Raw genomic sequence first — 26,117 nt, 5'->3', positions numbered from 1 at the left:
ATGGAGCCTAATGGACCTCCTGGGTAATGGATTTGGAATGGAGTGTCTAGAGACTGCTGGATTGAGTACCAAAAAGAGGCCAGGGGCAAAGGGAGAGACTGTAAGCATTCAGGAGAGCACTGACCAACATGTGAGGACTGAAGTACTCTAAAAGATTAAAGGGATTAGTCTGTTCCCTTCAAGACCAAATTCATGGAGTATATAGTAAAATATTCAAGAGCATTGTACTTCAGTGGTGGGAAATAGCTCCAGACTGAATACTTCTTCAGATTCCCCAGTTAGTCATAAAAAGTAGGACCCAAGAGAATCAGACCCTTCTCTTTTATCTGTGTCCTCAGAAGTGGTATTGACAGGAGTATAAAAGAATAAGCTAGGCAGTAGTGGCGCATACCTTTGATCCCACCACTTGGGAAGAGGTAGCAGACATCTCTAAGGCAGCATGATTTACAGAGATAGTCCAGGACAGTCAGAGGAGCCCTACTTGGGAAAATAAGAAGTGTGTGTGTGTGTGTGTGTGTTGGTACATGCCTTAGATTCCAATCTGTAGGAGGCAGAGGCAGCTGTTCTACATAGTGAGTTCCAGGATGGCCAGAGCTACATAGGGAGACCTTGTCTCAAAAACAAACAAAACAAAACAAAAAAACCCATAGTTAATTAATATAAAATAACAATATCTAGCACTCACCACTGAATATTTGCAAGATCTACCATCGTATCAAAGATTACCAGGCCTGCGTGTTTGCTCAAGCTGTTGCAACAAAGTAATGGCAAACTGGGAAACGGCAAAATTGTTAGCACAGTTTTCTGAAGGCTGACTGCCTTCCTTTTTCTTCACATGGCCTTTGTCTATATATGTTTATTACTGTTTTAGTTTTGCTTATTAAGACAGCATATTATGTAGTCTACGTTGGCCTTTAGCTTATTACATATCTGAAAATAACTTTGAACTTTTGATCTCCCTCCTTCCATCTCTCAAGTACTGGTTTACGGGTTATGTACCACCACTCCCAGCTCAAGATTCGCCAGTCTTCACCTCATTATTTCTTTTTTCTTTTTTGCTTTTCCTCTTCCACCACTTCTTCCTGTTCCTCATTTTTGTTTTGTTTGTTTGTTTATTTGTTTGAGACAAGGTTTCTCTATGTAGCCCTAGGTGTCCTGGAACTTGAAGATGTTTGCCACTCCTGCCTGCCTGGCTTAATTTATTTTCTCAAATTTCTTCTTATATGCATTGATCATAATAGATTAGTGCTGACCCAACTGATCTCAGCTTAGCACAATTAGTCCTTTAAAGGTCTACTTCTAAATATACTAATATTCCCTAACACTGCAAAAAAAAAAAAAAAACCCAAAACTACATTAAATGGGCTCCCAAGTTAAGTGCCAACAGCAATAATATTTTTTAAGAGATCAATGCACAGTGACAAATGGATACATTAACGAAGAGGTCATAGCAGTGATAAATGGTTTTGCATATGATTGGCAGAGCTTCCAAATATACATCTTAGCTACTTTTATTATCACTATAATAAAATATTTTGCAGAATCATCAAAGGATAAAAGTGTATTTTGGTTTAGTTTAGTTTATCATAGCAGGGAGAACATGGTAAAGTTCTTGGCAGTGTTTATGATGGCAGGACTGTGTGGCTAAGGCAACACATATCTTAGCAGATCAGGAAGCAGAGATATGATGGATCAAGGCCAGGCTAAAAACCACACTCCAGTGATCCTTCTCTGCCAGATCTTGGTGTATCTCCACAGAGTAGGAAGTGGGCAGTGAGGAAGGGGTGAGGGAGAGAGAGAGAGAGAGAGAGAGAGAGAGAGAGAGAGAGAGAGAGAGAGAGCGCGAGCGAGAGCCCGCGCACGAGCGAGAGCCCGCGCACGAGCGAGGGCGCTCACACTGACTCAGCACAACTGTTATTCTGCAATCCTGGATGTTATTGTATGCATTTACACAAAGTCTTCAATGTACAATAGCAAATGTGAACCCTCATATAAACTATGAACTCTGGGTACAAATGTGTTGATGCAGGTTCTTCAGCAGACAGGTGCTGCTCTGTAGGAGATACAGGGGAGGCTGTATATATACAGAGAGGAATATATGAGAAATCTCTTTGCTTCTGTTCCATTTTGTTATCAACTTAAAACTTCTCTAAGAAACTAGGTGGGTTTTTTTTTTGTTTTTTGTTTTTTGTTTTTTTTTTACTTTTTACTGATTCTTTGTTAGTTTTACATCATGCACCCTAGTCCCATGCATCTCCCTGTCCCCTCATATCTGATCTTCACCCTTGCAACCTCCCCTCCGAAATAAAACATACAAGCAAGCAAGCAAAGAAAAAAAACATCTATGGCCACCATATGCTGTGACTGACAGGGGGCAATCCAGCTCTCATGCCCTTGGAGTTTGCTCACCCACACCCATACCACCAGAGCCAGCTCGACTGTACTGCCCAGTCTCCCAAAGATGTGGGACCCACTCTCCCAAATGCTGCAGCCTGTGAGGGGCTGGGCCAGCCCTCCTGCTCTCACACCTTTGGAACTGGCTCACCTGTGTCTTCACTATCAGGGCCAGCTCTACTGTATTGCCCAGGTAAGGTGCAGTGCCCTGTTCTCCAAGTGCTACAGGGCCAGCTCCCCCACTCTCCTGATCTGCAGTTCTAACTGTAGGTGGTGAGTCGGGGAGGGCCTCACCTCTGTACCAATGCCACCTCATAGAGTGGTGGGGCCAGCTCTCCTTTGCTCTCACTCTTTGGGTTGGCTCACCCATTCCCCTTCAATCAGGGGCTAGCCCTACTGTGCTACCCAGAGTCCACTTTGCAGAATACTGCTGCCAGAGAAGGGCAGAGCCAGCTCACCTGCTCTCATGACTCCAGGGTCACTTCTTCCAACTGTCTCAGGTGGCAAGGGGTGAGGGGACAAAGGGCATCTCCTCCTGGCCCAGGCCACCTCATGTCAGAGGGGTGGCTGAGCCAGTTCTCCCATGCTCTTGCCTTTGGAGCCAGCTCACGTGCACCCCCTCCAACCAGGGCCAGCACTATTGTGCTGCCCAGATGAGGAGCAGGGCCCCTTCTCCTGGGTGCTGCAGCTGGCGAGGGGCAGGGCTAGTTCTCATGACCTCAGGTGGTGAGGGTCAAGGTATCACCCCTAAACCCACACCACTAATGGCAGATGAGTGATGGGACCAGCTCCCTCAAGCTCTCACCCTCTGGGCCTGCTCACATGCACTTCCTGCCACCAGGGTCATTTCTGCTATACTATCCAGGCAAGGCTAGCTCTCCAAGCTCATGACCCTGTGGGCAGCTTTCCTCACTCCCAGTGGTGGCAAGAGGTGGGTAGGGGTGCATCACCTCTGCACCTGTGCCACCCCATGAAGATGTATGGCAGGGTCATATCTCCCACACTCATGCCCTCTGGGTTGGCTCACCCACACCCTTTCCACAGAGACCAGCTCCACTGTGCTGCCTGGACTAGGCACAGGGCCTATTCTCCCGAGTGCTCCTGGTGAGAGATGGAGCCGGCTCTTCTGAGCACTGACTCCAGTGCGGGCAGGTACAGTTAGTCACAGCTCTCGGACACCCATGTGTTTCCCAGCAGCCGCCTCAACCAGGGACATCCCCGTATTCTCTAGTGGTAATAGAGCCACAGACATTGACACCAACTCCTTCCACTCTGTAGCTGTGGACTCAGACATGGCCCTTAGTGTCAGCTCAGACTGGGACCTCACCATGACTGCAGAGGGTAGGCTGGCCACTCATAAAAGGCTACTTCATGCTTGAGTCTCCAGTTCCATCTCTCCTCATAATGCTCAGGCTGTTTCTCTTCTCTCTCACTTCCATCTAACCACCACATACTCGCACATTGTGGCTCACATAGCTGGTGGGCGCCTGGGCAGTATTTTTCATCTGTGCTGTGTGGTGTGGTGGCAAACTGGTGTCTATGACCCACCCGTGGCATGAGCTGGAAGGCATGGCTGTCCACAGCTCTTTGTATGTGTTCCTCCTCATGTGCTGCTCTGCCTGGATTCGAGTTTGATTTGATTTGTATGAATCCTCGGCATGAGACAGCTTTGGCCATCAAGCCAGGCATCAAGCCAGGCATCGCGCTAAGCATCACGATAGGATGAACAAAGGACTGCCATCTGTTCTGCCACCACCAAGATGTCCCTTTGCCATTTCAAGTGGGTGAAATTAGGTTTTTAAAAGAGAGAAATGAGTATTGACAGGGCCAACAGTGGTAAACAGCATGAATCCCCAAATACGCTAGGTGAAGTAAAAAAAAAAAAAAATTCAAAGTCATTTCTAGTGGCAGAAAGTAGATCCATAGACATTTGAAGTTGGAGGGGTTGAGAGGGAAGCATGGGAGGGGCTGGACACAGGGTCACAGACAGCCCTCTTGGTTATCTTACTCTGGTGATAGAATTTAAGTTCAAACTTAGCAGATTTTGTACTTTATGTAGTTAGTGTGTCAATTATGTCTCAGTAAACTGTTTTTAAAGCTAAGTAAACATTATAGTACTTTTGCATGAGTTTGGAAGGAAAATATCTGACTTTGGTCTAGTCTGTGGTAGGATTCTGTTTTACTCCTGCTGGCCCTTGGTATTTGTAAGCTTTGTCAGGTAATCTGAAACACCATGGAGAAAGCAAGATTGTGTTTCCTTTGTGTTTTTTTTGTGTATTTCTGACGATGCTTTCCAACAAGGGTTCAGTGGAATGGAAACAGTGGGCAGGGATGTGAGTCACTACCAAGTAGAGGCCAGACCTGGGCATGCCACTTGATAGCACTGAGTTCATTTCTCCACAATGGGAGCGCAATCTATGTTTCCTACCTTGCTGACTGTACAAGCCATAGTCAACACATTCATGTTATTGGTGTTTAAGAATAAAGTTCTGTAGTTTGTTTCCCTATCTGTTAACCAATTCAGTACTTCCAAAATGTAAAAGAAGGTCACAGAAAATACCTATTTTTGCCTAATCCCCCCTGATGGCAACATTGGTGCAGTATTGGGGATGTACATATTAGACTCCATAGATGGAGTTTACTGCATTCTCTTGCAGATGCCTTAGTCTATTTTCTGCTACTATAATAAAACACCTTAAACTGGGTAATTTATAAAGAACATAGGTTTTATTTCATAGTTCTAGAGACTGAAAAGTCCAAGATGAAATTCCAGCATGTCTGACAATTCACCACTTTTAAGATTTCGCACACCTTGGTGTTGTGTACTCAAATGGTAGAGACAGAAAGGCAAGATGGTGAATGCTGTCTGAAGTCTCCTGTGTAAGGGCTTTAGTTGGGTCCATGAAGGAGGAGCCCTCATGGTAGAATCTCAGAAAGGCCATGTTTTTACACAGACAGCACCTGAAGTTTAGGGGGAGCACATTCAAACGTGTGACAACTGACACATGTTACTACTTTCTAGGCTTACAGTGGAGCCAGGTTTACATATTGAACAGTTTCTTAGAATTTGCTATACAGAAAAAGGAGGCCTTCTAGCTAGGGCATATGGGAAAGCAGTGGGGGGTCCATAGAAAAAGGAGTAAGTAAGATGAGAGTAGCAACTCACATCCCCAAACTTGAGGATCTGCATGGTCCCGTCTAGCCAAGTAGAACAAGCGCTAGACATTAATGATCTTGTTGTTAAAACAATCCCTTTTGTTTGAGGCTAAGGTTACCATCTTGCCAGTAATGAGACTTCTTCCATAAACAAAAGGAAGGATGCCTCCCAGGGGCAAGGATTTAAGGCATGTGCCACCATGCCGACCTTAGGAGCCCCAATTATTAGCTTGCCATGTGATGTAAGATGTAGGCTCCAGAATAGATTTTGTTCAGAAGGTAGGCCTCCTGGTACTAATCTTGAGGGATGTGGTCTCAAATAATCTAAAGTGTTTGAGCTACATTTCTATTATCTAGAAGGTGACTAAGAAAAAGATTGAGGCTGGCTAGATGGTTTAGTGGTTAAAGGCAGGCTAGCAACCTGAGTTCAATCCCCAGAACCCACATTTTAAAAAAATCCAGGGACAATTAGGTGATGGAGAAGAATGTTTACAAAATGTTGAGACAATAAGTCTACTCAATTCTGCCAGTATAGATCAGCATTTGAAAACTACAAGGATAATCTTTACACAGTGCACAAAAACATCACTCCAACAAATCAGTACAGAAATGCAAATCAAAACACCACTGAAATGCCACTTTAAATCCATCGGGATGGCTCACATTAAAATAATAATAACAGAAATACTGGAGAGTCGCTCAGTGGTTAAGAGCCCTTGGGATGCCCTCTTCTGAGCTCTGCTGTTACCAGGCATGCATAGGGTGCACAGTCCTACAAGTGAACAAAACACTCATACACATGACATAAAACAAACCTACCAAAAGATAAACAACAAACAAAAACAGAAGAGGATGCGGAGGAGGAGTGGCACACTGTGAATGGAAATGTGAAACAGCATAGCCATATGGAAAATAAGCATTGAATCACCATTTAACACAAGTCTTCTGGGTATTATACTCAAAAGAATTGAATGTAAAGTCTATACCATGACTGCCTACATGAGCTGAACAAGAACAGCATTGATAGACATAAGCCCAGTAGACCTCAAACCTAAGCAAAGAACTAGAGGAAACGAAGGAATGTTAAGAGCTGAAGAGATGGTTTTTCCAGAGAAGAGCACACCAGTTATCCAGTACCAACTGTCAGCCCTGAAAACATGCATACAAGTAATATGCAGATCAAGCAGGTTATACTTAACTATTTAGGACTCTGTGTGTGTGTGTGTGTGTGTGTGTGTGTGTGTGTGTGTGTGTGTGTGTGTGTGTCTGGGGAAGGGAAAGGGGAAGTAATTATCTTAAACATTAAACAATTTTTTTAAAAAAAAGAAAATAGGGTCTAAAAATCACATTCTTGATCTTGCCAGTGTATTTACGAAGCATGCAAGTGGCCCAGGGATGCATTTAAGGTTGAAAGGATCAGCAAAAGGTGGGAAATGGAATATTAATTAGCCTTAAAAAGGAATAGAGGGATTGGAATGATGGCTCAGCAGTTAAGAGCCTGCACTGCTCTTACAAAGGACCTGAGTATAGATACAGCATCCAGGGCAGGCAGCTCACAACTGCCTGTAACTTCAAGTCCAAGAGATCTGACATCACATTCTAACCTTCACGAATAATTGTACCCACATAAAGATACCCACACAAACACACATATGTGAATAAATAAATAGAAATGAATATTATAACCTGATTATTGGAGACATTGAGTGAAAAGTCAGTCACAAAAAGACATAACTTCTGATTTCACTTGTTTGCAGATTATTCATGTTATGGGGAGTGACAAATGGAGACTACGAACACCTGGAGACTAGAAAATGGGAGCCGTTGTTTTAGTGGGTGTAGAGTTTCATTTTACAAGATGAAAGAATTAGAGATGAATAGTGGTGATGGTTGGTCAACAATGAATGCATTTAATAATTTAACTGTACACCTAAGGTGAAACTTTTAAGACAATTATTATTTTGTACATAAGTAGAGATCAGAAATTTATGGGGAGTCAGTTCTCTCCAGTTCTCTCCTTCAGTTCCAGAGGCTGAGCTCAGGTCTTCAGGCTTGGAGAAAGCACTTCTACCTGCTGAGCCATCTCTCTGACCCCCAAGAGGATGCATTTTGTTACATGCTTTTATAGTAAGAAAACTGAAAGCCAAGTATGTAAAAGAACTATTACCTACCATGTGCAAGGCCTTGGGTTCTAATCACAACTATGAAAACTAAGAATAAACTTTTCTTAATACTAAAGGATGGGTTCTAACATTTCCTCTCACTTTGCCATCTGTAATATGAAAAACTACCCTCCCCCCAATATGTCCTTTGTGTTCCCTGTGGTTTCATCATGTAGATGACAATGGCAAGCATCTTTGTGTGGGTATGACATCCTGTATTAAGATAAAATTATCACTCAGCATGCCTGTAATCCCAGCAGTCAGGCTAAGGCAGGAGAACTGGCATGGGTTCAAGCCTGAGCTTTATAATGAGTTCTAAGCCAGCCTGGACAGTAGAGTGAGACCCCGCCTCAAAAACAAACCTAAACTAGGAAAACCTAGTGTATAGTAATCTGTGAGTTTATATACATGGGCAAGTGATTGTTAAACAAATGATTTTTTTTTAAATTAACTTGAGTATTTCTTATATACATTTCGAGTGTTATTCCCTTTCCCAGTTTCCGGGCAATCATCCCCCTCCTCCCTCCCCTTTTTTATGGGTGTTCCCCTCCCCATCCTCCCCCCCTTGTTGCCCTCCCCCCAACAATCTAGTTCATTGGGGTAAACAAATGATTTTTGAAATCAGTTTTAAAAAATACCTAGGACTGGGGATTTAGCTCAGTGGTAGAGCGCTTACCTAGGAAGCGCAAGGCCCTGGGTTCGGTCCCCAGCTCCGGAAAAAAAAAAAAAAAAAGAACCAAAAAAAAAATACCTAAAGGGACACATAGGGAAAAATGCAAAATCAAGAAAAACATTTGAGAAGGAAAGGAAAGACTCGATAGATGTTAAGGCACACTGTTCTTGAGTAGTTGAGATCACAACTGCCCAGTCCTACTGGATGACTCCAGCGTAGTTCCAAGTAGATTCTCTGAGGCTAAGGCTTCCAGAGTGGCAGGAACCTCTGCAGAGGAAGGTGGCAGGCAGGTCTGGTCCATGCTGCAGCGCTCCTCAGATGAGTAACAGGAAGTGAGCCAGGACAGGAGATCAGAAAAATCCCTTCTGTAAATTAGTGTGGGATAAAGGTCGAGTGAGTAATCCAGGAGGTGAAGTGTTTTTCCTGGTTCTAGAGATCAGGCGCAGGTCCTTGAGCTGAGTGCTAGCCATGCAGTCTTCCGTGTAGTTGCACCTTCAGCCTTGGATTCATTCACTTGGTGGTTTGTTTTGTTTGGGTTTGTTTTTTGTTTTGTTTCTTTTTGGTTTTTGTTGTTGGTTTATTTGTTTGTTTGCTTGCTTTGGATTTGATTCCTTGCTTTTTACCAAATCTTTTGAGAGGCAGACATACGGCCATTTGAAATAAAATATTTGAATCTACATCTCATTCTCTGTACCAAGCATCAGAAATAATGTGCTGGGTTTGGTGACCCATGCCCTTAATCTCAACACTCAACAAATCAGGCTGATCTCAGTGATTTCCAGGACAGCCTGGGCTACACAGAGCCACCCTGGTTTGTTTGTTGTTTTTTTGATGTACAAATGGATCATAGTTAAGTTAAAAATACTGAAAGAAAGGATGAATGAAAATGTTTATAATCTTGATATGAAAAGGAGGCCTTTTTAATTATGAAAATGTTATTAATATATGTTCATTAAGCAGCAGAGCAGTCTTCATTATGATGTTGTAATATATACACTAATTAATATATTCCAAATGAGAACACTGACCTGTTTGACCTGTTCCCCCCTCCCCTCCCGTGGATCCTGTCCAAGCTGTTTCAGAAGCTAAAGCAGTTTCAGGAATCGCACCATAAAACATGTTCACAGAGTGGGGAGGAGGAAATCCCCTAACTAAAACCAGAGCCCACATCACCTTAGTGAGGAAAGGTGGGAACTCGCCTCAGCTTTTCTCTTTTGTGGCTACATTAAGCCAATCTGTCTCCAAGTATTCATGTTTACCTGGTCTTTACTTTTCACTTCTCAGGGGGATGTAAGCTTGTGAACTTGGGATTCTTCTGCTTCAGCTTCCCAAGTGCTGGGATTGTAAGTGTGTGTCACCATGCTCTACTTAAACTGGGCTTTAAACCTAAGAACGCTTACATCACGCACGGAACCATAAAAAGCGAATACTTACAAGGAGCTAACTGCTCTAAAAAGAGCTTCCAAGAATTGGGCTAGATGGTTTGGCAGTTAAGAGCAGTTCCAGGGGGATCTGATCCCCACTTCTGACCTTCCAGGGCGTAAGGCATGCATATGATACATGCTGACAAAACTCTCAAAGTAAAATAAATAAATCTCTTAATTTCTTAAAGCTTCTAGTAACTAAGAAGAAGGAATATCAGGGTTGGGGATTTAGCTCAGTGGTAGAGCGCTTGCCTAGCAAACGCAAGGCCCTGGGTTCGGTCCCCAGCTCCGAGAAAAAGAAAAAAGAAGAAGGAGGAGGAGGAGGAGGAGGAGGAGGAGGAAGAGGAAGAGGAGGAGGAGGAGGAGGAGGAGGAGGAGGAATATCAAATTGCAGTGAATATTATATTGTGCGAAGGACGTAATTAAAAAACAAATCACCTCAGCGTATGAAAGGACACTCAAGTGCATTCTGCCTCTTCTCTGTGCCACCTCCTCTACCACCAATACTAGGGATACAACCCAGGGTCTCAAAAGTGGATGAGCAATTGCTCTACCAATGAGCTACAGCCCAGGTCTACTTTTGATCCTTAATTACAGTACGCCCAAAGTACACCAAGATGGCCATTTTCACCCATCAGACTGACAGCATTTCATCTTTGGCAATTGCTTTGCTTTTGAGGGAAGCAAGGATTTCCCTCACTTTGTAATTACAGATGAAGATTTTTTTTTTTTTTTGGTTCTTTTTTTCGGAGCTGGGGACCGAACCCAGGGCCTTGTGCTTCCTAGGTAAGCGCTCTACCACTGAGCTAAATCCCCAGCCCCACAGATGAAGATTTTGATCTAAGAGTTTGCATTTAGGACCTTTCTAGACCTGCCTATACCTGCGTGCACAAAACTGTGTATATATAGAGTGATTCATTGTGGTGTTTGCTCGAAACAACCTGATTGCTCAGAGTAGGAGAATGCTTTTTCAGTGTTTGTCTTGCTTGGTCTATTGAGGTAGGAGGAGCAAGAAAACCATATGAATTGATATAGAAAAATTCCTGGATAATGTTGTAGAATGAAAGAAAAACCAAGGAAGAAAACATACTGTGTAGCATACCCCTTATGTTTAAGAGGGGGATTTATTTAGAGCATGTTTGCTTATGTAGGGGAACTCTGGAATCAACTTAATAAAAACAGTTATTTCTGGGCCCAGGGGCGACAGTATTTATAGTGACAAGTTAGCAGTCAGATCTGTTTTTTGTTGATTTTCTAGGTTATTCGGGGCTATGGATCGCTGACACACACTGCAGGATGTGTTTAGGCCTTGCTGACAGCAGGGGGATCAGCCTCTCAAGGATTGAATGCTGGCAACTTCTAACTAGAAGGCACTTGCTTTTTACTGTTACACAAAGGGCACCTTTAGCAAATCAGTTTCTGCATACCAAAACCTCTTTTCTTATCTAGGGGTCTTCTTGAAGGAACCATCACTTCAGTGAAGGCTTTGAGAATCCTTCAAAGGAGCAACCCCATAATGCCTTAGATAACAATCGCTATCAAAAGGCTACTTCAGTGCTTAGATGCCATCATCCGGAATTCATGCCAGATAAAATGGGTCTGCTGAAATTCTGCTACAGTTAGGATTTCTTTGTAAGGCGATGTACACAATCTTTAAAATTTATATATTACTTAAAAACAAAAAATGAGCATGTATATGACTATACATACACATATATATGCAGGGTGGGGAGCGGGAGGGAGAGAGAGAGAGAAGGTGCCCGTTTGTGTGTTTGTGTCTGTGCTTGCTGTATAGTGCCCAGAATGACTTAAAACTTTTGACCCTTTCTCTTGCTTCCACCTCCTGAGTGCAGAGTTTACAGGCATGGCTAGAGTCTAGTTTCGTATAAATTAGGAAACACTTGCTGTTGTACCCAGTCAGTATAAGATACCAGCTGCATGTTGCCTTAGATGACACTGTCAAGAACCACTAACATGGTCCTGTGTGCTTCCAGATGGCCTCGGAATTCTCCACCAGGCAGCCTGTCCATATCACCAGTTGTACACGCTAGAGAGACAGTGGGCTAATTTGTTATGCCCTGCTATCCCTTTTTCACTGTAGAGCCCAACTTTATAAGAAGTAGTAGGGGTTGAGCGTAGCACTGCTATACCAGGATGTTAGTGTCGGCTGGTTTAGCATCATGTGATGGGAGGTGATTTGTAGTTTTCATCTCATGTTTTTTACAACTCCCCATTTTTCCTGTATTTATATATACTGTTTTCCTTGGAAGATTCCTGTACAAAATTACAGCCTCCTGTCAGGCAGGGATGACTGTGTTTAGTGAGGTTTTTTCTGTTTTGTTTCATGGCATGGGCTCACGTATTTATGCTGGCCTTGAACCCTCTGGGCAGCCGGGGACATCGGTGCATTTATGTGAGTGAGTGCGTGCCGGGCACGTGCACATTTACTTACTTGCATGTGGAGGCCAAAGACCAATGTCAGGTGTCTCCCTCAGTTGCTTTCCATCCTCCTTTTTTATATTTATTTTATGGGTGGGCGGGGGTCTGTGCCACAGCCTTCAGAAACAATCCGTGGGAGTCAGTTCTCTCCTTCCACCATGGTTTTCCTGGGATTGAACTTAACTTAAAGGCATAAGCCTTTGCTCACTATTTTGCACAGTCCCACACTATATTTTCTTGAGGAAGTTGTTAATCCTGTGATTCGCCCAAAAAACCTAACTCCATCATTTTGGAACAAATTTAAAGCAAGTTTTACTAAATATTAAATACTGACCAAGAGGTGGACTTTGGTCAGGACCATTCCCCAGCTAAGAATTCCCAGAATTTCCCAGCTGAGAGTGGCCTTAGAGCCAAGTGTTGCAGGGACTTAAAAGGACAAACCTATAGGCCACTGTACTTTCCCACGAGGTTTTGTCGTTCCCAAGAACTACAATTTCCTAGCATTCTAGGAAGGTACATGATTCCTGGGCAGGTGGGGCTTACAGGTCAGTCTGGGGCATTGTATAGTCTCAGTGCATATGGAGCTCATGGATTGTGGTAGACTGGCCAGGCAGTGATCTAGGGATCGTCCTGTCTCTCCATTTCCAGTGCTGCAATTGTAGATGTGTGCTACCTACTGTACCAGTCTATACATTGCTGAGGATTCGTACTCAGGGTTGTGCATATTTGAGACAAGTATTCAATCCCTGATTTTTTTGTTTGATCAGTTCTTTTATTATTGTTTTCATTATATATGTAATGAGTGTTTTGCCTGTGTGTCTGTATATGCACCAATGCATATCTGCTGCACTTAGAGGCCAGAAAGTGTTTGAGCCCATTTAACTCAATTCGTGGGTGTTTGGGAGCTGCCATGTGGATGTTGAGAATTGAACCTAGGACCTGGGAAAGAAGCTAGTGAGTGCTCCTTAACTGACCCATCTTTTCAGCCCCTCGGTCACTTCTTCATTGTAGAATGCTGGGTCCAAGGATAGCTCTCCACTGCTGGTGGGAGAATGTTAACTGTGAGTTTGAGACCAGCCTGGTCTACATTACAAGTTTCAGGACAACCAAGACTACACAGTGAAACCCTGTCTCGGAAAAACTAAAAAGAAAAGAAGAAATTACTTGTGTAAAAATAATTTTCTTTAAAATAAATAGCATATGGAAATCAGTGTACTTCCAAAGCTTGTCAGGTTTTCTGATTATGAAAGTGACTATGTTCATTGTTAAAAATAGGTATAAAGGAGAAAACAATGGCTACAAGTTCTCTCTCCCTGGGCAGCACTTACCCTTCTAGTTGCATTTGGATGCTGTAATCTCTGTACACACAAGCACAGTTTGCATTTCTAGCTAAGATTTTGGCGTTTGTTTGTTTGTTTTTGATAAGGGTCTCACAGTGTAGCCCGGGGTGGCCTTGAATTCAAGTTGTTCTTGCCCTAGTTTCCCCTAGTGCTGGGGTTACAGACATGTACCACTGTGCCCAGCTCTGCACGTGATTTTATGAATTGTAACTTAATCACTCTGTATGCTGTATTTGGGTCCAAGTCCTCACATAGAGATGACATTGTTTTTAACATTTACATAGCTCATGTCTTCCTTGTTTGACCCTGGCCTCCCTCTGTACTACTGGGTTGCCATAATGCTGCCTAACTGAAAGATACAAAGGAGTAAGAGTGACCTGATGTGGACAAGGAGACCACATGTGGCCTGAGTGGCACCCTTTGTGCTTTGCCAAGAGTCTTGCCTACTCCTGATAATGCTTGCTCTGTCTGGGATTTTCTCCTGTGTGACCTTGTCCTGCCCTTACTGTGTTTTGACCCACATGAGGAAGGTTGTACGGGTCCTGGTCCAGATGCATATGCAGAAGCAGAAGGAGGGAATTAAACATAGACTGGAGATGACACAGGATAGTGAGCGAGCCTCACAGCACCATTGCACAGCACACCTGTGAAGTGGCCATCCACTGGACAAGAGGAACATGTGGCTGCCCATCGTGACATCAGGGAAGTTTTAAAAGGATAATTATACTTCTCTCTGTGGAGAGCCTGCATGTTATGTACCCAGCATGTTCATAATACATGAGTTCATCATTTATTTAATCAACTTCCTACGGATCTGGCTTTTCTGGTACTTTTTGCTATTATTAGCAATTTTCTAGTGTTCACTCTGTTCCTTTTTCAGAAAGTGTCTTGTTACTTTGAGTAATTTGAGATTTGGTGAGTCAGAGTATGAATATTTACAATTTTAATACTGTTGTGAAGGTGATAGTGACAAGGTTATAAAGTTTTTCTGTTTGCCTGGAATCTTTAAATGCACTACTTCCCTTTCACCTTCATTAGCTGTTAACACTAAATGACCGTTTATGGATGAAATTGAAAATTTTTTATGTGACACTTTCCTTAGATATATATGCTACATAATATTTATTTCACTTGAATCTTGCAAACTCTTGTAGATTATTACTTTCCTTGAGAAGATATTGTTGGTCCAGGCTGTTATAAGAGCTGGTAGGCTGGAGGTATATGTAGTTTGGTGGTTGAGGGCTAACCTAGCAACCTATAGCTCCTGGGTTTGGTGCTCAGCACCACCCCCCAAAAATATTGTCTTGCTGGATTCGTTTTCTTACCTAATCAGAAGATTCTTTTTTTTTTTTAAGATTTATTTATTTATTATATATAAGTACACTGTAGCTGTCTTCAGACACACCAGAAGAGGGCATCGGATCTCTTTACAGATGGTTGTGAGCCACCATGTAGTTGCTGGGAATTGAACTCATGACCTCTGGAAGAGCAGTCGGGTGCTCTTAACCACTGAGCCATCTCTCCAGCCCCCTAATCAGAAGATTCTTGATAGAAACTGTAAACTTCTGCCTTTGTTGAGTTATTAATTTCACAAGCAGTATTTCTTGAGCACCCAAGTGCTAGTGACAGTGTCAACAATATTATATATATCATGGAAAAGACACATAGAAATTATGTATTTAGCTATTCCCTTACAGACTGTAGAGGGGAAGGAAAGATCAGATTAGACCGGAGTCCCAGGAAGACCGCAGAAGTGTCAGTGAGGCAGACCTGGCTGACGTTAGGACTGGAAGCTCCAGGTGTGGAAACAGAGTGTGTGAGGAACTGAAGGATCTGGAGGGTTGGACCAGTGAGTTGTGCTGAGTGGAACATCGGCAGGACACCTACATGGCCAGGCACATGAAGAAGCTTTCTCTGACTGCACAGTGGAGAATGGCACTAGAGTAAACCAGGTGTGAGGCGGAGGCTTGTAGCTGGAGTTCTCTCCAGGAGACTAGAACATCGATCTCCAAAGTGGACCATCCAAACATAGTCATTGTGTCTGGGAAGGAACTGTGAGACCTAATTACATTCATATTTAGAAATTAATCCACCTAAACATGCAGGTCATACTTGTGTGTAATCTAGGAAGCATGTATGTAATGAAATTATATGCTTTTTAAAAAGTTACTAATTAATACATGTGAATAATGAAAAGTGATTACCAGGGCTGGTAGTTACTTTCTTAACTACTCTAATACTTTCCCTGATCGCTGCAATGAAGTACTCTGAAAAAAGCAGCCTAGGTGACAGAGGGTCTGTTCTGGCTCACAGCTCAAGGTACACTCCATCACGGTGGGGAGTGCAAGGCAGCAGACAGTTAATAGCTGGTTACATTGCATCCACAGTCAGGAAACAGAGAGTGGGTAATGCATGTTGCTGCTCCGTTTCCCTGCTCCACTCATATGGTCCAGGGTCCCACACAGGGACTGCTGCCATCTGCACCGAGTTGGTGTACTAGTTTGCTTTTATTGCTCTGCTGAACACCGTAAGCTAAAGCAGAAGGTTTGTTTTACTCTGCTTACATTTCCCCATCACAATCCATCATTGAGGGAAGTCAGGGAAGGAGCCTGGAGGCAAGAACTAAAGCAGGGACCGTGAAGGGATGTTCCTTACTGGCTGGCTCCTTATGGCTTGCTTTACTTGCTTTCTTATATAACCCAGGACTACCTGCTCTGGGCTGGTACCACCCACAGTGTGCTGGACCCTCTCACGTCAATCTCTAATTAAGAAAATACCCCTATCTGATAAAGGCCTCTCCTCAAGTAAGGTTCACTCTCCCCAAATGACTCGAGTTTGTGACAAAAACTAACTAGCACAGTTGATCTTCCCACCTCAATCAAAGTAATCCCCACAGGCATGCTAGAGGCATGGTTCTACATTGTATCAAGTTGACAGTTGACACTAGCAGAATAGCACAAGCCGTTGGTCCCACACTTTGGAGATGGAAGTAGGGGGATCACAGACTCAAAGCTAGTCTGGGGTCCACAGCACAACAAAAAGGAGAAAAGGTTTTAGGACTAGGAGTGTTGCTCATGGCAAGATACTTGCTTAGCATGTGTGAGACCTTAGATTCTATCCCTAGCAATGTAGTTAGCTGACAAATTTTGTGTGGCGCCGAGGGATGACTACTCTGAGCAAGAAGTGCTGGTCTGAATTGAGAGGCAGTAATTGAGGTGACTAAAAGCAAAAGCATTGAAGCAGGTGCCAGAAGACTTGGGTGCAGAATGCAAATGTGCAGGGAGGGAAGTACCGAAGTACTGTGAGGCACTTGGCAAACAGTGTTCACAAGATGGAAACTGTGGGGCAGAGCAGGTGGTGGAAGAAGAGAGGAGCCTGTAAGACCGGGTGGAGACCCAAGGAGAAGACAGGTTAAAGAAACACAGTGCAGACATAGGTTTTGCCAAGAGTCAAGTCCCCTGAAGCATGTCACTTAGTCCTGCTGTGCTCCAGCTATTTTTGTTGTGATCACTGAGGATCCAGGCCATTGACCCCTCACAGTTCTACACATTCTTCATCTCCCAGATGGACCCTTCTGCTCATGTCTCCTTAGTTAAAGCAACTCACTTGCCGCCTCTGACCTTAAAAGTAAAGGAGTAGGGCTGGAGAGATGGCTCAGCGGTTAAGAGCGCCCGACTGCTCTTCCAGAGGTCATGAGTTCAATTCCCAGCAACCACATGGTGGCTCACAACCATCTGTAAAGAGATCCGGTGCCCTCTTCTGGTATATCTGAAGACAACTACAGTGTACTTATATATAATAAATGAATAAATCTTTAAAAAAAAAAAAGTAAAGGAGTAGAGTATACTCTCCTTCCAAGATCACCCTTCCATGACCTCAAACAGGCACAGCTCTGGCCATTGCCTAGCAAGTCTCCAGGAGACCCACTGATGCACAGGCTATTAGGTATATCAGAAGTAGTCTTGAATTTATCCAAAACCACTTGGCTCAAAGCATGCCCTGGGGAAATGTTAGATAGAAAGCACTGAGGCAGAATTCTTGATGGATAGGCAGGTACAGGTGTCCTATTTGGTGATCTCTGCACTCTCTAGCTACTAGTGCCTCTGAAGAGCGGTCGGTGTAGATAGTACCAGAGCAGGAAATGTAAATGCAGCATGATGGGTTTGTCTAAAGGGGCATTGGCAGTGAGGCTTAGGGAAAATCAAATTGTATCTGCTTCTCTGTAGCCTCTGGGTAGGCTCTGAAACTTTTCATTCTCTGCCTTTTTCAGGGAACATACTCTAATGGTCTTGGTTTCTTGGGGTCTATGGCATTGCAGTCTCTCTGAGGTCAGGCAGCTGACAGGCAGAGTCAGTGGACTTGCAGTAACTGAGATAATACATCTAGGAAAGAGGGCCTGGGAAACATATGTACTGTCCTCTAGAAGCTGATCAGAGAAGCCAAATTCCGTGGAGATGGAAGGTCCTGCACTTGGAATCCTTTCAGACCTTGTCCCATGCATTTCTTTACTTTGTTCATCATTTGTATCCATAACACACTTTCTCATGTGGCTGAGGTATAGCTCAGTAGTGGAGTGTGAACCTCAGTCCAGCCTCAGTAACACACACACACACACACACACACACACACACACACACACACACACACACACACCTTTAGAAATAGTCATCAGTGAATACCCCAGGGTCAGGCTTCCCTGGTTACTCCTATTGATCTCTGCCCCTGCACCTGAGGCTTCAGATTTCACTTCCCTTGGGGCCCTCGAATTCCCTTTAAGTAGCTAGATATCAATAAATATCAGTCCTTTCAAACCATCCATCAACCAGACCAGCTGATTGGAGTGGTCATTGTCTGATCAGCTTCTAGAGGTCAGCACATAAGTTTCCCAAACCTTTGGGGATCCTCTGTTTCAACCTCCCTAGTGTTGAGTTGTGAGCCACCATACCCAGACAAGATAATTTTATATACTGAAATTCCTGATAAATTTACAAAAATAAGCTATAGCAGTAGTTAACCTGCTCTGTGCTTTCTACGAAAGCAAACACTCCCCTCTTATATCCTGAAGTTAACATCCTTAAAATCTGTATTTCATCTCTGCTACTCCTTCAACCACTATCTTACAAAGTTACCAAACAGTTCTCCAGGCATTAAGATACAATATGCAAGCAATCCAGTGTCCTTTTTTCTCACCTTCCCTATAAAGTAGCATCTTCCAAAACTGTGTTACAAAAATCAAGCCCAGGGCAGGGGTAGCAATGCAATCCCTAGAGTGTTTTAGATACGCCATTTTAAGTGCATTGCTTGTATTCCTGATTGGGAGAGAGTGTGTACCGGAGAGTCAGCCAACCAGCCAGACACACAGATACTATGAAGTCCCATCATCATTTCAGTAAAGATAGATACTGTACCATCATCAACCATTACAGTAAACGCTGCTGTACTTGTAGAATTACCTAAGAGTTCAGTTCTGGAGCCCTATGGAAGATCTAGTCATTGCATTTATGTTTATAGTTCCCTTTTTTGTTTCATGGCCAGTGAGTCTTGTCTGTGCACTAAGTAACTTTAAAAAAAAAAATGAGAGGCTGGAGAGGTGGCTCCATGGTTAAGAGCACTCACTGTTCTTCCAGAGGTCCTAAGTTCAATTCCTAGCAACTACACAGTGGCTCACAACCATCTGTAGTGAGATCTGATGCCCTCATCTGGTGTGTCTGAAGACAGCTATGTGTACTCACAGACATAAAATAAGTCAATTTTAAAAATCTAAAACAAACAAAAAAACCCAAAACCACATTGAATGATTATACAGTTTATGGGGGAAAAATTGTGACCTTGGACTTGGGTATATGAAGTTTGGAAAGACATGGACCTCTAAGAGGACTCCAGGTCCCATTCAGGGTCATGAAGGAATGGGTCTTGAAGGAAGAGATGGATCATTAGTGCTGAAGTCCTGAGCCTTGCGGGCAGGCTTCATTTCTACCCAGCTGCTACAGACAGGAACTCCTGTAAACAGCAGCACCGGCAGTGATTAGAATGGTAGCTAAAGGAATTTCTGATCATTATTCTTGGTTTACAGATGTAATCCTAGCACCCAGGAGGTTGAAGAAAGTACATTAATTTACACATTAATAATCATAAGCTCATTGCATGTTACTCTAAGTAGTGTTAGTTATAAAAATATTTTCTAACATAAGCAGTTTCAGTGAAGACATTCATATTTTCACAGATTTCTTTTTGAAAATTACATTTATTTATTTTTTGAACACATGTGGGAACTCAGAGAACAGCTCGAAGTAGTTCTCTTTTTCTGTATGGTTCAAGAGATCAAATTCAGGTCTGTGGGCCTGGCGGCAACCACCTTTATTTACTGAATCCTATCATTGGCTCCATGCTTTCACAGCTTTATAGAAAGCCAGACTGCTCAGAAGCCCGGTGGCCTGCTGTCCAGCGCTTTCAAGATTACCAGTAATACTACAGAGGTGCAGCGTCTAGAAACTGCCATTATACTTAGAGAGGAAAGAAAGGGACACCGGTTAGGGAAATCAGTGCTCTCACTGGCCCTCTGCAGGATCTCGGGGACACATGAGCCTGCGGTGCACCTGGGGAACTGCTGTGTCACTAAGCATCTTAGTCAGCGTTTCTCACTCAGTATGCCTGTCTGGTCTTTCTGTGCCAAATTTTTATTTCCAGGCACTTCCTAAATCACACGTAAGGTGAGTTTTAAACCGTTAAACCAGACGTTGACTGCTGCCATGTACAGCTGACAGCAGGATGAGCCCAAAAGCACTATGCCAAGTTAGTAAGGTACACAAATAAACTCTGTTTATCTGAAAGTCTAGAGAAGGCAAAACTGTAGGACACTGGTGCTGGGCTGAGGTCAGAGGGAGACTGACTGAGGGCTATGAGGGAATTTTGGAGCAGTGGGAATAATCTTCACTCAGTGTCCCTCCCACAATCTGTTCGCTCATCTTTTAGTGGGAGGCCTTAAGCCCCAGGAGAGAGAAAGCATACCCAGACAAAGACTCGCGTGTTCCTGGCAGCTTCATTCATAGGATCCCCAAACTAAAACCATCAGTGTCCATCAGGGAGTGAGTAAGTGAACAGACAAACCTGATGGTATCTATCTCAGACTAAACATGTGGCAAAATCGTGGAAAACCCATGGCTGCATGCAAACATCATTTCCATGTATTTAAGAGTGATGCTTCCTCCACACAGTGAAGCCAATAGCCCGGTTTTCATTAGGATCAGACCAGGACTTCATGCTCTATTACTGAGCCTTTTTTCTTTATATTTTGAAACAGTTTACGTAAGATGGAAATCACCTGCTCTTTATTACATTAATAGAACTTACCAAGGAGAAACTAAAAACAAACAAAAATGTGGCACAGACTGGCTTTGAATTCAGAGCACTGGGTGTGAGTGGTGCTATTCAAGTCCTCAGTGATAGTCCCTGTTTTAATGCCTCAGTTTTAACTTCTTAATAAATAGAAGTTGATGCATCTTAGACTCCTCCCCCTTTCTCTAATGTAGATGATAGCACCAGGCGACAAGTTTGAAAAGGGTGGAGACACTTTTTAAAGAGCATCAAGAAGAGAAATCAGAAGACTGGAGAGCTGAGACGCCAGCCCTCCTGATAGGGATTCCGTGGGATGCGTCCAAGGGTTGGTCTCATTTTCAGCCTCTGCAGTCTCTGGGACCTGGTTGGGCAGGTTCTGCTGATGCTCTGGGCGTAAGCACTTCCTGCTTCCCACGAACAGCTAATACGTAACTTAGCACTGAGCTGGATCAAAGCAGTTTAGCAGCAGCAGTGAGGCTTCTAAACCTAGAGAAGCCACTGCGCCGGGATGAGGTGGAAGCGGGGGTCTGATATCAGGTGGGATGCTTTCTGAGGGTCTTGTGTCTCTGCTGGTGCCTTACCCAGGGGCCAATATAACAGATCAACAGGACTACGTCTTTGCCTTTTAAGAATTAACATTTCCCCTCTAGTGCAGTTGAAAACCTAAAGGACTATGTCAGTTATTTTCACAAATGTGGATGGGAGAGCACTTTTATCAATGGCAGTGTCCTCTATACAGAAAGAGGCCTGTGGCACTTGTTTAGACAGCACAGGTGCTGTTAGTAAGCTGGCAAAATCGCGTGTACTGCCTTTTGACCCATACTGTTTCTGTCTCATAGACGGAAGAGCCTGTGGTTCCGACTAAGGAAGATACTTCTCTGTGTTTTGGGGTTCTACATTGCCATTCCATTTCTTGTCAAACTGTGTCCTGGGATACAGGCCAAACTGATATTCTTAAATTTCGGTAAGTCCTCTGTATCAATTTTTCTTAATTTTACTTAGAGTTTATTTTCTTGATGGTGTCTAATTTTAAAGGGCACTTTTATTTTAATTGAGATTGAATTTACATGTAATAAAATGTCCAGATTTTAAGTGTACAGTGTGTAAGGAAATAGAGCCACCACCCCGACTCAGGGATAGAACGAGTCTGTGACCTGGGAGGGACGTGGCAGGGATAGCATTACCATCCGGTGTTGCGTATGGGTCCTTAGGTGACTGTACTGTGTTGGAAGTGACTTTGTCTCCTAGCAAAGTAGATAAAAATGTCGACAGTCACTTGTCTGAAGCTGCCATATTAGAGACGTGTTGTCACGTATGTAGTCCAGGTTAATTGGAACATAAAAGAACGCTGTCTTTAAAATAATATCAATAATGAGGCCTTATGGTCTATAAAAAATTATTATTGGTCCTTTTGTTTCTTTCCTTTTTTTAACCTGCTTTTTTTTCCTCATAAAAGAAAAAAAATTGACACATCTTGATTTTTGTGGAATCGTGTACTGTTTACCAAACAGTTTTATGTCCTTGAATAAGATGGACCCTGTGTGGTTCCAAAGCTGTTTGTGGAGTAAGAGGAGGAAAAGGTGAGGAAGCACCGTGTTAGGAGGCAGAAGATGGTTCCTGGTGTGTTTAGTAAAAACAGCCTTTTCAGAAATACCATTTTTATACTCAAGATGAGGCAAAGGAGGATGGGTGGCATGAATGAGGGCCTTGAAAGTGGCCATGGTCAATGTGCGATGGGTTGAGGTGGACTCCTCACTGAATCCTTGGCAAGACTGACTGACAGAGTGGGTCTGTGTTTGTGAGCCTGAGACTCAGAAGGCTGTTGTGATGCTGTGGGACAGTAGGCAAGCTTTGGACGGGTAGAAGGTACTGTGAGGGCCCAGTCCATGTGAGAGTCGAGCCAAGGATGCAGGGCAGGAGGAAGGCATGTCTCAGGCTTCAGAACTCAGATCAAGGCTCCATAGGGTCTGGTTTTACAAACTTGAGGTGTTTGGTCTGTAATAGACTTCGTTATAGAAAGTTGGAAGATACTAACAAGGAATTTCTGTTCTTTAAACTAGTAGGAGACACAGGAATACATGTGCTGTAAACTCGGAGGTATTTTAGTTTTTCTAGTGGAACGTTCTCAAACTTCTAGGAATTTATGATCTCTAAGTTTGGTGACTTGTAAGGAATACACCTAAGAAGAAACAAAATCGTACAAAAACCAAGGCAGTGTTTTTCAGATTTAGTGTCCCCTTAAAGGAAGTACAGAAAAGAAGCTGGGACCTGCAAGCATGAAGACACAAGGGCTGTAATTTATTGGTAGAACCCTTAGAACTGACCCAGGTAGCCTAGGGCTGTGCTCTCTGCTGCTTGGCACAGAGTCAAGTGCCAGCAAAGATCTGGGTTGGATTTTTTCCCCACTAGATTCTAGGGGGTTCTTTAGACACACTGCACAGTTTTGCAGTGCTGGTTTTCTGAAGAGATAGTAACTATGCCACAGGCACAGAACTTTGGGTTCTGTAGTCTAGTCACGCATCTCTAACAGGAGGCTCTGTAATGGGCTGTTCCCTGGGTTTATGCACCTCACCTCCAATACTTTGTGTTACACAGAGGAAGTTGTAAGATGGCTACCTCTCTTCCAGAGGTCCTGAGTTCAATTCCTAGCAACCACATGATGGCTCAACCATCTGTAATGGATCCAATGGCCTCTTCTGGTGTCTGAAGATAGCTACAATGTACTCATGTACATAAAATAAATAAATTAAAAAAAATGGCTACCTCTTTGGTTTATGCTCCCCTCTAACTTCCACAGTCTACAGTCTACAGAGGGCCCTGGTTCAGGTTTGGTTTGATTTTGAAGTAGTAGGACTTAAACCCAGGGCCTCACATGCTGCGTGAGCACTGTAGCAGTGAACTACTTCCCTGGGCAGTATTTCTAGAGGATGATAGGATCAAAATCTCTCTCTGGGTTTCTGGGTTTGTTTGTTTGGTTGGTTGGTTGGTTTTAAAATTACTTGAGCTAGGGAGGTGGGTCAGTGGGTGAAGTGCTTGGTGCTCAAGGATAAGGATCTAAATCTGGATCCCAGCATCCACATAAAAAGCTGACTGCGGTGGCAGTGTAACCCTGATGCTAGGTAGTAGAGACAGGCTGAACCTGGGGCTCTCCGACTAACCAGCCTAGCTGAAGTGAGTACGCTCCAGGTTCAGTGAGAGATTCTGTAAGGTGGAGTGTTAGCATGGGGATACAGTCATTTTACCCCCTAGCACATGAAAGGCTGAGGCAGGTGGATCTGTAAGTAATTTGGTCTGTATAATGAATTCCAGGCCAATGAGAGAGTGAGACTTTCTCCCCTAACAAAAGTAGAAAAGTGATTAAGAAAGATTCTGAGAGGCTTGAGCAAGCATAGCTTCTCTCTCTCTCTCTCTCTCTCTCTCTCTCTCTCTCTCTCTCTCTCACTCATGTATGTGACCACAATTTAACTCACAGTACACATACACACACTCACATATATCACCACAGTGTAGCTCACAACACACACACACACACACACAAACACACACACACACACACACACACACACACACACACACACACACACACACACACGAGATGCTAACATCAGCAGGTCAGTAAGGTGGCTCAGCAGGTAAAAGTTCCCAGGACCCATAGAATAAGGGAACTAACTTTCAAAAGTTGTCCTCTGACCTCCATATACACGCCACTGGACATGCATGAATGCCTGTACTCATACACATATGCATGCAATAACACGCTTTTAAAAGGAAGGATGCTTAAGTGTTTTTACCATGACTGTGTGTGATCCTGTGGCTTTCTAATTTCCATTCTTTGAAGGATGTAACTTAGAACAAGGTTTAAAGATTAAGCAAAAAAAAAAAAAAAAAAAAGCCTAGATGAAATTTAAAGATTAAGTGAAAATATATGAGCTGGTTTACTTATTCTTAAACAATTTACTCTTGGGAATAAAATTGTAAAGTGGCTTTATAATGTGCATTGTTTACTTAGGGACTAGAAAGAGTTCTGATATATTTACAGATATTCATGTCCTAAGCAAGCACAGTTCATTTGCTGTTTTTAACATACCATCTCAGGCTTCAGGAAATTCAGGAAGACACATATCTCTGTAGGCAGTTTTGGCTCTCTCTATCAGTTAAAGTTTAACACACACACACACACACACACACACACACACACACACACACACACACACACACACACAGAGTCAGCAATAGAGGCAAACTGGATGCCAGTGAAAGGCTTCTTTGCTGTTCTTCTTTCTCAAGTCCTTTTATTTTTTTTCCTCTTGGTAACCTATTTTATCCTCACCTGCAAATGAGGCTACAGCTTTGCAGTTTCAAAGTGTGTGGTAGGGGCTAGGGATTTAGCTCAGTGGTAGAGCGCTTACCTAGGAAGCGCAAGGCCCTGGGTTCGGTCCCCAGCTCCGAAAAAAAAAAAAAAAAAAAAAAAAGAACCAAAGTGTGTGGTAGGATCATAGAGGTAAGCCTGGGATTGGCATCTACAGCACAGGAAGTAGACTTCTTTCTGGTCAGAGCCTTCATGTCCCACTGTACCTTAGCTCTCTGATAGGTGGCTGCAGCAAGACAAAAAGGCCTGGCATAGAAAGGTCTTCCTTTCTATGTTGCCCTCAGGTCAGGTTCTGTTCAGCCTTCATGCAGACCTACTGGTCCTCTGTGGAGCTGGTCTCCTGCCCTGCAGATCTTCTTGCTGCTCTAGTACTGAGCATCTCCAGCCTCTCTTCCACCTTCAGGCCAACCAGTAAAGACCTGCTTCTCCTGTTGTTCAGGGAGTAGCCAGTGCTAGCCCTTTTCTGCTTGTAAGCTGAAGCCCCATTGCATTCAAGCCTTGCTTATATTCTTGCTTGGTCTCGTTTCTGCATGGCAGAGGACTCCCAAGTTTCTGGTAACACTGATGTCAGGATAAAATCTGAATGCTTTAGTATGATTGTGTCCAGTTCTCTGACAGGTCTTCAGCCTGGGTGGCTTAAACAAAAATGCTTTCACAGTCCCAGTGGTCGAAAGTCTAAGATCTAAGTGTTGGTATAGAGTCCATCCTTTCTTCCTCTTCTCTCCCTCCCTTCTGTACTAGGGATGGAACTCCAGGGCCTTGTGTGTAGTAGGCAAGCACTCCACCATCTGCCTCCTGCCTATTTCATCAGCTGGCAGTGGCCTG

At 43.5% G+C, this 26,117-nt stretch overlaps 1 protein-coding gene across 3 annotated transcripts in view; it reads left to right on the top strand.

Moving 5' to 3' along the window:
* The window catches only part of Abhd12 (abhydrolase domain containing 12, lysophospholipase), a 60,296-nt gene that overhangs the window by 16,036 nt on the left and 18,143 nt on the right, over nucleotides 1-26,117 (top strand). Inside the window, exons 1-2 of one of the 3 annotated variants that reach the window (XM_087653910.1) lie at nucleotides 21,313-21,460; nucleotides 21,763-21,887. The exons of 1 other annotated variant lie outside the window; for it this stretch is intronic. In XM_087653910.1, coding sequence (XP_087510036.1) covers nucleotides 21,432-21,460; nucleotides 21,763-21,887 — 154 coding nt within the window. In that variant the 5' untranslated portion in view covers nucleotides 21,313-21,431. 3 annotated transcript variants of the gene reach the window in all.

The sequence above is a fragment of the Rattus norvegicus genome, chromosome 3 (genome assembly GCF_021556685.1).
Source record: "Rattus norvegicus strain SHRSP/BbbUtx chromosome 3, alternate assembly SHRSP_T2T, whole genome shotgun sequence".
Classification (NCBI taxonomy): domain Eukaryota; kingdom Metazoa; phylum Chordata; class Mammalia; order Rodentia; family Muridae; genus Rattus; species Rattus norvegicus.
The sequence above is the reverse complement of the archived record's forward strand: the minus strand, read 5'-3'. Positions and strand labels throughout refer to the sequence as shown.